General features: G+C 40.7%; 1 protein-coding gene across 3 annotated transcripts in view; it reads right to left on the reverse strand.

Annotated features, from left to right (window-relative positions):
- Nucleotides 1-809: 809 nt before the first annotated feature.
- Nucleotides 810-14,844, reverse strand: part of LMO4 (LIM domain only 4) — an 82,475-nt gene continuing 68,440 nt past the window's right edge. For all 3 annotated transcript variants that reach the window (XM_063939956.1, XM_063939954.1, XM_063939955.1), the window contains 3 exons: nucleotides 14,075-14,171; nucleotides 13,715-13,870; nucleotides 810-1,572 (listed from right to left, as the gene is read on the reverse strand). In XM_063939956.1, the coding sequence (XP_063796026.1) occupies nucleotides 1,564-1,572; nucleotides 13,715-13,870; nucleotides 14,075-14,171 (262 nt within the window). In that variant the 3' untranslated portion in view covers nucleotides 810-1,563. The remainder of the gene's footprint in view (nucleotides 1,573-13,714; nucleotides 13,871-14,074; nucleotides 14,172-14,844) is intronic.

A 14,844-nucleotide genomic window follows, 5' to 3' on the forward strand; every position in this document is an offset into this window, starting at 1 on the left:
ACCAACCAGCATTTACGTAACATTTATAATTTGCATACTATAACATATACAGAACAGCTGATTGGTTGCCATGGGCAACTTGTCCACAGGCTCACTTCTCCAGTTGTACTACTGCTTAGTGTACATGTCCCCCTTACTGTAGTTCTATTTCATAGCCACTTAAGAGCCTTGACGGGTTTTCAGTCCTGCATTCAAACGCAGGTATTCAGTATGTGTAGAGATTGTGTGTGGTGAATGCAAACAATGCTGTGTACAAAAACAGCATCCTGTTGTCATGGAGGTACAATTCAAAAAGTCCCTGTACAAGCCAGACAATAGGTATCACTTTTTGGGCATTTTATAAACCACATCAGTTAATGGGCGGGATGTACTAAGCGGAAAATGCGGTAAACTCCCTGTTTACCGCATTTTCCTGATGTACTAACCCCCGGCCGGCAGGTCAGCACCGCGGCGGGGTACGCCAGCTTTTGCTGGCGATAGTCCATAGAAGCCTATGGGCTTCTCTCAACGGCACTCTGTTAGGGATCCGATCGGATCCCTCCCAGCATGCCCTGCGGCCGCCCCCGTCACCCCGCGCATGCGCAGACTGACTCCCGGAAGTCAGGCTGCCGCTGTGCATTGCGGAGGACAGCTCTTATCGGAAGAGCTGTCCTCCGCAATGCTGATCGCATATGTTAGTACATATGCGATCAGCATCGTGGCACAGGGCGGCGATGTACATTAGTACATCCCGCCCATAGTATTGTGGGTGTAGCCCAAGAGCAGTCCCAAAAACTGTATTTTCTTTCATTAGAACTTTCAAGACCCAATTTAACAATAGCATTTTAATCTTTTATTACTTAAATACACCATACTAGAGCAAGTCTCTGAAAATATCACAAATAAAAGATTTCTTCAATCAGCAAGTAGGTGAAAATTTCTACACAATAGCAGATTTCTTTTCCCGCATCTTCCCCCTTTTTGCTATGGGAAGTAGCAACAATAGGACAAACAAAAACAATAAAAAATAAAATAATAACACATACATGCATACGTACATTGTATTTTACAGAGCGATACAATAAAAGTGTTTGTGATAAAGTACCACATTAGCTACAACTCCCCTTTATCTTATGTTCAGTTTGATTGGAGTATTCTTCCTCACAGCACGTAAAATATACAAAGAGTGAGTAGAGTGTTATCAGGGGAAAAGGGTGCAAATGCCGGACAGTGCCCTGCTAATCGTACATGAGAGTAATAAGCAGTTTCTGAATGTATCTTCTAATTGGTTTCATTAGTCCATTTCACCCTCATAAAAGAAGTCCTCTGCTGAACTGCTCATTTTATTTTTTCCAAGAGTCTCCCCCATTCACCCAGGTTCTAGGAGTCCTGAATATGTGTCTTCAGTCATTTTCATACACCAACAAAATGTGGGAAGGAACCAAGAGGAGAAAAGGTGCAATGGCATGAAGCTGGCACGGATGCTAGCTACAAAAGGTGACTTGTCTAGTGGAGACATATGGGATCCATCTGTGATGAACAGAACTTGAGATGAAGGCACGCATTCTGTTGTATTCGGACCTTTTAACAAACCTAGAAAGCAAGGAACAAAGTGGTAAGTACTTTTGATCTCGACCAGCCTGAGGAAAATTAGGTGTGTGGTTAAACATGTACTTAAAAGGTTTTCTTCACCAACATTAAAGTGTAGCCATTTCCTGCTCCAGGTGAGGGCTTCAACTGTAGTGACTGAATCAATAATCACCATTGTTCTACCTACTAAAATTCACAAAAGTGAAGGTGCCCAATTACATCCAACAAGGTTTCTCTGTATCTTGTAAAGACAGATGAAATACTGAAATTGCACTATTAGGGAGAGATTTATCAAAGTTTGGAAAGTTAACGTATTAACCAACCACATCGACTTCTGCCATGTTTGATAAGTGACAGGAGCCGATTGGTTGGTACTTTCTCTCTCCACAAGCTTTGATAAACACCCCCCCCCCCTCCCGTTGTAAAGTCAATTGGAGTGAATAAAATAACTGTATTACTACACACTCCTATTATGCAACATACATTTAACACACAAGAGTTATAGCTGCTACTTATTGATGCAATGGAAGCTCGCTCCCCCACACACACAAAGAGTAAAAAGATGGCCAATTGGGAGTCATCACCACTATTAAACCTTACAAACCATGCAAGACTGAAGACTTGAGATTTCAAAAAGGATATAAAATACCTCTCATACGGCAAGACTGGCTGTGACCACATAAAGCTGGGTACACACTGGCCTGGGCAAATTACAGTGATACAGCATTTCAAAGGCACTCAAGGTTCCCAGTGTGTGAAACCGGGGGTCAGTGATAAACTTTACAAACATAAATGGAAGCACTTTGGTTGGTGCTTTCATGTATGCTGCCTACTCTCAGTAGGTATATTGGTCTATGCCCTTCATGTTCCGTCCTATAACTTACTACTCATCCCTTCCTGTTATTTCTCTTGACAGGACCTCACATGCTGCAGTTATAAACTTGATATACATTTTATAACAGGGCCAAGCTCACATTCCACACTTTGAGACTTATGTAATAACCTGTGAGATGCAGGCTGTGCAAGAATTCCGGTCTAGTATACTCTGTATTTTTAAAGAGGCAATCATTTACAAGGCAAAACCAGGTTGTTTCTGCCTTTTAAACGATTGCCGTTTTAAAAATAAGGGCATACCTGCCGGGACTCCTGCACAGCCTGCAACATCTTGCAGGCTGTTACATAAGCCCTTTAGTGTCACCAGATTACCCCTGTAAATCCAGATACACATGAATTACACGTTCTGCATGGACTTAGTTTATGTGCATGCTACATACGTGCATAGTGCAAACAGCACATATGTAAAGTGCAACAGAATATGCTGGTGCAATATAAGCAAATGTTAATAAATAAAGTGACTAAGCTATGCAGCATGTGTACACCGAACAAGACTTACATGCCAATCTGCATGCAATATGGTGTTACGATGTCTACGGTCTCTTATTTGATGATGATATGCAACAATTTCATTAAAATGCTTAAAAAAAAAAAAAAAAAGAAGGACACCCTGCTGTGGTTAGGGGGATGTTATAAGTATGTGAAGGGGGCACCACAGGTGATTATTAATAATCACTACCTGTAACCACAAAATACAATCTAATTCTAACAAATCTCCTCATAAAGTTAGCAACACTTTATACAAGACAAGTATTATACGCAGGAGTTTCTGGATAATGTTCTGAACTTACTAGTGGCACAGAGTTCGTAAAAGCAGAGGTCTATGAATAAGTTCAGGCCCCCGCACCCCCTCCATCAGCAACACCACACTTTCAAGCTAATTAAAGTGGTGCAGGAGTAGAGCTTCAATTCCCAAGAGTTGAAGCTCAGTGTGAGAAAGGTAATTTGGCTGTCCAGAACAAAAAGAGATTAGAGAGCAGCGAGTGAGCATATTTAATAAATGAGCATCAAATGTCCTCTGCTATGGACACAGACAACTCCAATTATATAACAACCAGGAAATTGTTGAGTGATCTATAAACTAGTTTTTTTTCTTCTTAATATCCAGTAAAGTGAATGGTACAGACCTGCATTCAAAACAATCCAGAACAGATAACATAATACACTAAATGTTGATGGATGGTACAGGTGAGTTTGCTCGCTGTCACCACTTTCCACCCCCCCTTGTCAAACACAACAAAGCACTGTTTACTCACTTGTTAATGAAATTATTTGAGGGGTACAGACACTGGTAACAACTAGTAACATTGCTATAATTACTGGAATTTAAGTTCTAGATTTTATATATCTACTAAAATCAGTACTAAAATCAGACAAATACCAGCAATAGTGGTCTTAGTGCTATATTACTATTATTTTGTTTTTCACTTTCACTCCTTTTAAAAGCAAATGTGATAGATCCTAATGGGATATTCAGAATTTGTATTTGTTTGCAGTACTTGCTTGTAGGTCTTTTTCGAGGTGTAAAAAAAAATAATTTTTTTTTACAATACTATTTTATACTGGCACTGATTTATATTAAAAGGTTGTTCTTCAGATGTACAGTATTTGTTTTTGGATATGTATCCAAATTAATGATCATTAAGTATTACAAAGTAAAAAAAACCATTACATTTATTAGCAGTTTCTTATATAGCGCAGCATATTCCGTAACGCTTTACAATTAGAACAACAATTATAGAACAAAACTGGGCAAAGACAGACATAGAGGTAGGAAGGCCCTGCTCGCAAGCTTACAATCTATAGGGAAATAGGCATTGATACACAAGGATAGATGCTACCTGTTACATAATGGTTCCCCAGGTTGCTAGGTTCTTAATGGGTTGTATATGATATGATCACCCAGCAATGTTGGAAGACAAAATGTGAGTTTATGTGGACTGTACAGAGGGGATGTAACTTGATAGGGAAGCTGTTAAGGTTATGTGTGTGGGTCTGAAATTTGGTAGGCTTGTCTGAAGAGATGAGTTTTCAGAGAACGTTTAAAGGTTTGGAGACTAGAGGAGAGTCTTATTGTGCGTGGGAGTGCATTCCACAGAGTTGGTGAAGCCCGGGTAAAGTCCTGTAATTTTGAGTGGGAACAGGTAATGCATGTGGATGAGAGACACAGATCTTGTGCAGAGCGGAGAGGTCTGGTAGGAAGATATTTTGAGATGAGTGAGGAGATGTATGATGGTGCAGTTTGGTTAATAGCCTTGTATGTAAGTAAAAGTATTTTATATTTGACACGGTAGAAAACCGGTAACCAATGGAGGGACTGACAGAGCGGATCAGCAGATGAAGAACGTCTGGCGAGGAAGATTAGCCTCGCAGCTGCATTTAAAATGGATTGAAGTGGTGATAGCCTATGTTTGGGAAGACCAGTAAGGAGACTATTATAATAATCAATGCGGGAGATGAGTGCATGGATTAGAGTTTTTGCAGTGTCTTGTGTAAGATAAGGGCGTATTTTGGATATGTTTTTAAGGTGCATGTAACATGATTTAGAGACAGATTGAATGTGTGGAACAAAGGACAGTTCAGAGTCAAGGGTGACACCTAGGCAACGAGCTTGTGGGGTGGGGTGGATAGTTGCATTGTCAACAGTTATAGAGATATCAGGTTGGTAACTACTCTTAGCTGGTGGGAAAATAATTAATTCGATTTTGGAAATGTTGAGTTTGAGGTGGCGAGATGACATCCAAGATGAAATGGCAGACAGGCATCCAGTGACACGAGCCAATACTGGTGGTGACAAATCTGGGGAGGATAGGTAGATTTGAGTATCATCAGCGTACAAATGATACTGAAATCCAAAGGAGCTGATTAGTTTACCAAGAGAGGAGGTATAGATTGAGAAAAGCAGAGGACCTAAGACTGAGCCTTGCGGTACTCCCACTGATAGAGATAGAGAAGAGGAGGTAGAATCAGAGAAGTGAACACTGAAAGAGCGATTAGATAGGTAGGATGAGAACCAAGAAAGGGCTGTGTCCTGAAGACCTAGGGATTGTAGTGTTTGTATGAGAAGAGAGTGGTCAACAGTGTCAAAAGCAGCAGAGAGATCTAGAAGAATAAGTAGTGTGTAATGGCCTTTTGATCTAGCAGTGACTAGATCATTCACTACTTTGGTCAGTGCCGTCTCTGTGGAGTGTTGGGCACGAAAGCCTGACTGAAGTGGGTCCAATAAGTTGTGCGAGTTAAGAAAGTGTGTAAGGCGAGTGTAGGCAAGCCTCTCAAGTAGCTTGGAGGGACTGAGTAGCTGAGAAATGGGACGGTAGTTAGAGAGTGTGTTTGGGTCAGAGTTGTGTTTTTTTAGAATGGGAGTAATGACTGCATGTTTAAACAGAGAGTGAAAGATATCAGGAGAGAAAGAGAAAGAGAAAGAGAAAGAGAAAAAGAGAGAGAGAGAGAGAGAGAGAGAGAGAGAGAGAGAGAGAGAGAGAGAGAGAGAGAGAGAGAGAGAGAGAGAGAGAGAGAGAGAGAGAGAGAGAGAGAGAGAGAGAGAGAGAGAGAACAGATTTTAGTTAAGGTTGGGATAAGCACAGGAGACAAAGTTTTCCTGACCTGTGAGGGTATAGGATCAAGAGGAGAGGTAGTGGAGTAGGAGGATGAAAAGAGTGTTAATACTTCATCTTCACTTGTGGGATCAAATGAAGAGAAAGTGCCAGAGGGTTCAGGTAGGAAATTGAGCAGGTCACTGGCTGAGTTCGAGCATACCATTTCATCTCGGATTTTATCAATCTTATCCTTGAAGTAGGAAGCAAGTTCTTGTGCACGGATAGTAGCTAGTGGGGGAGGTGAGGGAGGGTAAAGAAGTGATTTAAATGTATTAAAAAGTCGCTTGGGGTTGTTGGCATGATAAGAGATGAGAGATTGGAAATATGTTTGTTTGGCAGTGTCCAGGGCCTGACGATAGGAGTGGTAGGTAGTCTTATATGTGAGAAAGCCCATGTTCTCAAATCCTCACAAGTTACATTTGTACAATTTGGTTGCCCGCAGGCTTATGCAAGCGCAGTTTAAGAATATACAGCATGCACAAGTTATCAACTATTGTGTGATTGAACACATACACACACACAATATTGACAGTCTATGGACACTATCCTTTGCACAATCATGTCAGAACTAAATTTGGTCCATGCCCCTGATCAAACTGTGATTGCCTTGCAACTAAACAGCTAGATCTGTGCAATTCAGTCTTCACACGTGTGTTGATATTGCCCATATATCCTGCAAGTGGGCTAAGGATGGTATTCAATTAGCTCCGGTAATCTCCGAGTTGTTGAATTCACCCCTCCTGCCTATTCAATTGGGGGCCATTTTCACCAATGCCTTTTCACCTTTTTATTTGTGTGAAAAGGCATTGGCGAAAAATGATTCAAAATCAGCGAAAATGGCCTGGATTTTTTGGCAGCGCAGGTGAAAAAACATGTGGATTCGTCGATCCACATGTTTATCGGTCCTGCTGAATTTTTCGCCAAGGCGAAAAAAAAACAGCCCTGCTATTGAAAAGGGCGAATCCCCATTTCTAAAGTAATGTGTTTCGTGGTTTTGAAAAAAGAAATCATCCACTTAGCCCCTCTCCTACTGCATTCTGCATGGGATAATCTTTGTCTAAAACAGTGAATTTCTTAAAAAAAAAATTAAAAAAAATCTTGCAATTAACAAAAAGCGTCCAGACAGATATTACCCAGCTAGTGCCACACAGCAGGAAATTGCTTTTCTTCTTCCCTTCATTTAACCTCATAATTGCAACACTTAGTCACAAAGCATTTATATCATCTGTGTTTTCTAGATCTACTTTTGATTGTTAAAATGGTGCATTGTTCTATTAATTCTCCAGGGATGTATTAGCCATATATTTAGAATCAGAATCCGCTTTATTGGCCAGGTGTACTCACGTACACCAGGAATTCCTTGAGGTACAATGCATCGCCAAGCAGCAACATGAAGGAGGAATACATTAATTATTGTGCCTAGACAGATTTTGTTCTACCCCTGGTGTTAATCATGATCATCATTTTATATAGTGCTACCATATTATATAGTAAGCTCCAATGGGTGGGAGAAATCTTAATCTGTGTCTATGGGGGGTATTTATCAAAGCTAGAAGAGGTAAAATGGTGATAAAGTACTAACTAATCAGCTTCTTCTACCTTACATTTTACAGGCTGTGTTTGAAAAATAGCAGTTAGGAGCTAACTGGTTGGGACCTTCTTACAATTTTGGAAACTAGGAAAAATCTTGGTGATGTATACAGCGCTATTTCTTGAATGATTTTAAATATGTTCAGTTCTTCTTTCTTAGAAGAAAAGGAAATATCAGTCCGAAGAATACAACATGTCCATCCAAATTTAAAAACCAAAAAAGAAAGTTTATTATTTAAAATGTCACTAAAACATCCTTGGCTCAAACGTCACAACTAATCAGATGATTTTCACAGATCAGCGTTAGTCACCAGACAAAAAGAAAGGGGTTTATCTCACCGGACCTCCCGGACGTTGGACGGATTGCTCTGGCCTTCCCTCTGCTACCGGAGATGTTGCTTATGCCGGAGCTATGCGTCTGAGGGCTTCACCACCGTTAAACGTCCTCTGGTCTCACTGCACGTGAGGCGTCTATCTTATCCCCCTGTTACCGCTGCTATGCGGCTGGTCTGTACTGGGACGTCCCGCTCTCCTATTCCACTCCGGTGCGTCTGTGATAAAACACACGTCCTGCTCCTTCCTTACGCTTGAAGTGACCAGATCAACCTACTGCAGCCGACGCGTTTCCACCCAATCAGGGTCTTTGTCGAGGCATAGGTGGGTCTGGTCTGGTCACTGTTACTTGAAGTATACTGCACCTTTAAAAAACCCGGCATGTATATAAGAAACGATGGAACATGTATAATGAAAAACAGGGCTGACACACCGGGTCTCCCGGACAAGGTATAAATTAGTGACCAGACCAGACCCACCTATGCCTCGACAAAGACCCTGATTGGGTGGAAACGCGTCGGTTGCAGTAGGTGGATCTGGTCACTTCAAGCGTAAGGAAGGAGCAGGACGTGTGTCTTATCACAGACGCACCAGAGTGGAATAGGAGAGCGGGACGTCCCAGTACAGACCAGCCGCATAGCAGCGGTAACAGGGGGATAAGATAGACGCCTCACGTGCAGTGAGACCAGAGGACGTTTAACGGTGGTGAAGCCCTCAGACGCATAGCTCCGGCATAAGCAACATCTCCGGTAGCAGAGGGAAGGCCAGAGCAATCCGTCCAACGTCCGGGAGGTCCGGTGAGATAAACCCCTTTCTTTTTGTCTGGTGACTAACGCTGATCTGTGAAAATCATTTGATTAGTTGTGACGTTTGAGCCAAGGATGTTTTAGTGACATTTTAAATAATAAACTTTCTTTTTTGGTTTTTAAATTTGGATGGACATGTTGTATTCTTCGGACTGATATTTCCTTTTCTTCTAAGAAAGAAGAACTGAACATATTTAAAATCATTCAAGAAATAGCGCTGTATACATCACCAAGATTTTTCCTAGTTTCCATATGTGACACGCTGATTAGCCGATCAGCACTTGCTTGGTGATACAGCTGCTGTTGATTCCACAGCGCTTTTGAAGGATTCCATTTTTTTGTTTGTTCTTACAATTTTCTCTCTTCAAGCTTTGATAAGTACCAAAAACAAGACATGTATTAGCGATGGTACTGGTTCCCAGCGAGCAGACTATCTATTCAGCTCACAAAATGTCTGCTTCCACAGTAAGAAGATAAGCTCATTTTAAGGACAGCATAGTTATATATTTTGTGCAAAACTTTGCACAAAAGTCTAAAGGTGTATTTTAGTGCATTACTGTACAGAATGCAGCTATTATGATAATCGATCCTCTGTGCAGCCACAGCAGCTCGTCGTGTTTCACTGTGCTGCAAACAATAGACAGCTGCATTATCACTAATTAGTTGACAGTGTTGACTGTAGCCTAGTGTCCTGAGCCAAGCTACATGTGTGTAAGTTACACAGCGATATCACCACGTCAGAACAGACTATTGTGCAAACCTTTGATTGAGCCTATCCCAACCAATGAGACATTTCTATCACGTAGATTTTTAGAATACTGATGATAGGACACTGGCCACCATTAGAAAGCAAAGAGTATTAAGCATTTTGCTCACAATAGTGACCTTGTAGGCAAGTACTCTCACTTGGTTTTGCTGATAGTTCATGTAAGACCAAAATAATAATCTAAAATGAAAAACACCAATAATAATGTTGACAGGAAAGGTTTTCTACTCCAAATAAAATAAAAAATACTGCAAACCCTAATCTATGGGATCAAAATGGGTTTAGTCAACAGAAACAGTCTAAGAGTACATGGACAATGACGGCATGTCATCATTATGCAGTATTTTTTCTTTGCATAAGCTGGGTACACACTATACGATATATTGTGCGACGCTGGTACTTTAGACCAATCTGCACGACCATCATATAGTGTGCACCCACAGTCCTTCACACCTGGCCATCATTCGCTGAATCGTTCCAATGCATGTGCTGCACGCCCAATGGGACGATTCCATGGGTGACGCGGTAACGATACATCACCCAGTCGTAAAGCGGATCACGTAGTGTGTGTAATGGGTGTAGTATGGTATGTCGGCTGTCGGGGTCCCGGCGCACAGCATCCCGACCGCCGGCACACCGACAGCGTGGCGAGCACAAATGAGCCACTTGCGGGCACGGTGGTGCGAGGGGGGTCGTGGACCCCCAAGAGGGAGAAACTGTGTCAGTATGCCGGCTGCCGGGATTCCGGCGCCGGTATACTGTGTGCCGGGACCCCGACAGCCGGCAAACTGAAGACCACCTGGTGTAATGTACACTGCATTGGTGCCTTGCTGGGATGCACTGTTGTTCAGGTGTGTACCCAGCTTTACAGAGAAGGCACCAGATTACTTACCGCCTGTTTAAAAAGGATAATATTGTTTTCTCTTCTTCCCATGTAATCCTATATACAGTTAATAGCTTCTAGAAACGGCAGAGAATATTTGGTTTACATAATATATTAACATACGGGAAAGCTTTTACAAAATAGGATGGTGGGTTTACACTTCCACCTGGATACGAACAGTAGAGAATAAGAGCATTTTCCTTCCTTAATTCTCAGCATATTAATGAAGTGTCTATTTCGGATCTATAGCGTAGCAGCAACTGAAGTATGCATTTTTTGTTTCGCTGCAATAACTCAGTGCAGCGTGATTGCTTGGGTTAATGATGAAAAAGTCAAATACGCTATCAGAGCTGATGGAAAAATCTATCACCAATTTGAAATTAAAATTCATATGTGGTCAATAAGATTTACTACCCATGCAAGTGGAGCTGTAAAGAGTAAATGAATCAATGTCATCAATACATAATCAGTATGAAATATGATGTGAATACAATTATGTGCAGGAGTCGCGTATTCCTTCTCTTTTCCCCTGAACCAGTGTGGAATGAGCAGACTTGGTGAGGACTGACAGTAATTGTTACAAATTAGACACAGCAGTTATCAAAATGCACTCACTAGAATAGCAAGGAGACTTATTAGGAAAATGGAAATAGATCTTAAACAGTCTCTTTCGCAGAGATATTGTACAACTGTTGATCTGACTGCTGGTCTCAAAACATGCACAGTCTCATTTATATCTATTGGGCAAGAAAAACATTATGTATATCGGAAAAAAAAAAAGAAGCTATTTGTTTTAATTCTGTTGTACTATTTGGCAGTACTTACAGTGTAATTATATTTGCAGACCACTGTTCGATAACCCTGGTTTCAGAACACGTTCTTTACCACATTTTGTAGAATGCATACAGTATATATTCTATACCTACCCCATGGGGGTTTGGTGCAGGATAAAAATGACATTCAAATGATACACATCTATGTATTTTACATTTATTTTATTCTATTTTGTTTTTGAAATAGAATGTATATTATACACTAGGCCTGGTTGTATGCGCAAATTACTGAAGCAAACAATTACAGTACGTCTGTCTTGTTTATCAGATAAAGGGGGACATTTACTAAGCAGTGATAAGAGCGGAGAAGTGAGCCAGTGGAGAAGTTGCCAATGGCAACCAATCAGCACTGAAGTAACATCTATAATTTGCAGGATATAAAATTATACAGAGCTGCTGATTGGTTGATGGGGCAACTTCTCCGCTCTTGTCACTGCTTAGTAAATGTCCCCCATAGTCTCCACCTAGAACAAGTCTGCTAACATAGTAAAAAAACAAAACAAAAAAAGAAAAAGGAAATAAAGTAGTACAATAAATATGTGGGAAAGAAAATAGTCACTCCATCGAACAGTAAGGCTGGAAAGGACATGGACTATGCTACATGCTGGAAGATACTACAATATAGGAAACTACCATAGTTCAGACTATTTCTTAATTGATGTCTTTTGAAAAGTATAACAGCATGAGTGAGGTTTATCAAATCTTGGAGACCGCTAAAGTGGAGAAATTGTCCATAGCAACCAATTAGCAGTCTGTCATTTTTCTAACACAGCCTATAAAATGACAGTTAGAAGCTTAATGGTTGTTACATTATCTTTCTCCACAATTTTATAACTCTCCCCCTGTATATTTCACATATCAATAGGTTTTCCTTCCATACACTGCTATGGCGCCCAGATTCCTTAACGGACCAGAAAATGTAACCCCACAGGCACTGCATTTTTCTTTACTGGCTATGGCGTGTTCTAAGTGCGAGATTCAAATGTCCACCCCATATCGCGCCCGTCGGCAGTATTCAAAAGTTGCTGTTAACGGGCACCACATCAGCATTTCAGCTTGCTACCTCTGGGGGTGGCGAGCTGAAATGTGCGAAAAGGGACCTGTTTGGCCGCCCAAACGGGACTTTTCGCATCGTGCCCAATAGTTTAGTCGGGTTTAGCCACTTTACACGCCTAAAGTAATCTGCTATGAGCACGATCAGCACGAAAACGGGGACATTTGAATATCGCCCCCTCCGATCTCCAGTCCATTCAGATGTGAGATAGGGGGCGATAACATTTGAATCTCGCCCTAAGACACATACAGATGTAGCCAATCTTACCTAATTTTTTAGTAACCGTTTCTTACATAGCGCAGCATATTCCATTGCACTTTAAAATTTGATCTCACCTGCGATGCGTAAGCACGGGGGACTCACTGGCTATTTACACCCGCAATCGCACAAAATAAAGTGAATGGACTGCGGGTGCGAATAACACCTGTGGCAAACGAGACGCAGGTGCCTAGTCGCAACCAAGCTGAGCTTGGCTACTTCTGTATAAGGGCCCATTATAATCAACTTGTTAACAAGATTCAGAAATACAAATTCTAGGCCCTAAAGCCTTTAAAGTTAAAAATGAGATATCCCTAGTGAACCTTTATGTGCAAGTCCCTCCCCTGGAACAGCAATATTAATCCTAATGAGCATGCACATCACATTTGGTAAGTAAACGTCAAACCTTCATCAATGTACATATTATACAGATTGCCTCTAGCTTGTGATCACTCCTGCCAGCTTTAATATGGAGTAATAAAAGCCTGGATTTACTTGTCACCTGGGACCTGCATGTTCATTTCAATTGATTTTGATATACTAATTGTTATGATGAACTGTGGGGTTTGGAATAGCTGACCTGTACAACAGCAGCCATGAATATCTGGCATTCACTACTCCCAGATCGTATTTACATTTGATTGTTGATAACATGCCCTAACTTGGAGCCCCCTTCATTCAATCTAGACCTACAGAGAAGATGAACGGACACCATCAATTCATCACTACATTTTAGTTTCCTAGTCCATACAGTTTAAAAAGGGGTAACACCTGCTGTCTTGGTTCTTCCAGAGTGAAGGCCCGAAAACAAACTTTCAGGGTTATGTAGGGTCGATATCAAGGACTGGCGTTATTAGGACTATTCTTTGTACAAGATGCAATACCAGCTAAAGTGAACATTTCTAACCAGATTTTTCATGTATAAATATTTCATGAGCGCCACAAACTTATAAAGATAGCAGAAATTATGTAGTTTAGTACAACAGTGTCCTTCACTTTAACATCACAGCAAAGTAATGAATTCATCTGTTCATCACACCAGAGTATGTTAAGAAAAACTGCACAATATATTGGTGGCAATTAGCATCCAGGTAAAACAAAAAAGCCTATTAATAAAAAGTCATGTATTCACCTTCTGGTCTGGCAGTAGTGGATTGCTCTGAAGTGAATTCAAATGACCATTGATAAGAGCTGTAGGTCTATCATGTTCACAGAATAAACTGCCATTGATGTAGTGAAACCGGTCCCCTGGGACAAGGCGATTCCGACAGGTTGAGCACGTAAAACACTATGGCAGAAAAGGGGAAGGCAGTGAAACAAATGACTCAAACACACACACAAATGTTAAATATAGACCACAGCTTCAATCTAGCAAGTGAGCAGAATCCAAAAGGATTGTGCTAGAGGCCGTCAGATACCTATTATTACGGATGCCATTAGTGACAGTGTTGTCAGTATGTAGACCAGTCAACCAATTAAATAATGCAGTTACCTTAAGATGATAAACGTTCCCTTGTGCCCTCATGACCAGTTCACTGGCTGGAATTGACTGTCCACAAGCACTGCAAGCTCCACTATTGCCAAATAACCTATACAAAAAGCACAAGGTAAAGAGAAAGTTAAAAGACGGTGGTCACAAAGTACACCTTACAGTCATAAACACAATACAGTGGAAAACAGATGTAAAGAGGAACGAAGAACATCATTTGAAAAACTGGTGCGAGGCTTATAAATAATACTATATACACACTATATTATTTACACAAACACACCTGTAAATACATACACAGACACTACAAAACCTGTGGGTATAACCGAAAGATGCGATCTTCCTCCTATTTGCAAGGAGTCATATGATTTAATAAAAAACACTGACTTATACCACAAGCAAATACAGAACAATTCTGTTATACACACATATCAGATAACCTGATTCATCATAAGAAAAAAAAAATAAAATTATAATTATATATATATATATATATATATATATATATATATATAAGATTCATGACTACAGTTTAAATGAATTGTGTCCTTGAAATTATTTGAAGAACTCTTTTTTTTGTGCTTTAATCATATCAAGAGATATACGAGTCATCAAAAGGGTTAAGGGGATTTGATTGTATATCTAAGAAGACATCATGCTCTGTGTATTGAAACTCCAGCAAACCGCCATCAGAGCACAGTTTCCATTAGGAAGTCACTGCTATCCAGGTTGATATATAATGTGTATGGGTTAACCTTTTCAATCATAGTGTC

The sequence above is a fragment of the Pseudophryne corroboree genome, chromosome 9, assembly GCF_028390025.1.
Source record: "Pseudophryne corroboree isolate aPseCor3 chromosome 9, aPseCor3.hap2, whole genome shotgun sequence".
Lineage (NCBI taxonomy): Eukaryota > Metazoa > Chordata > Amphibia > Anura > Myobatrachidae > Pseudophryne > Pseudophryne corroboree.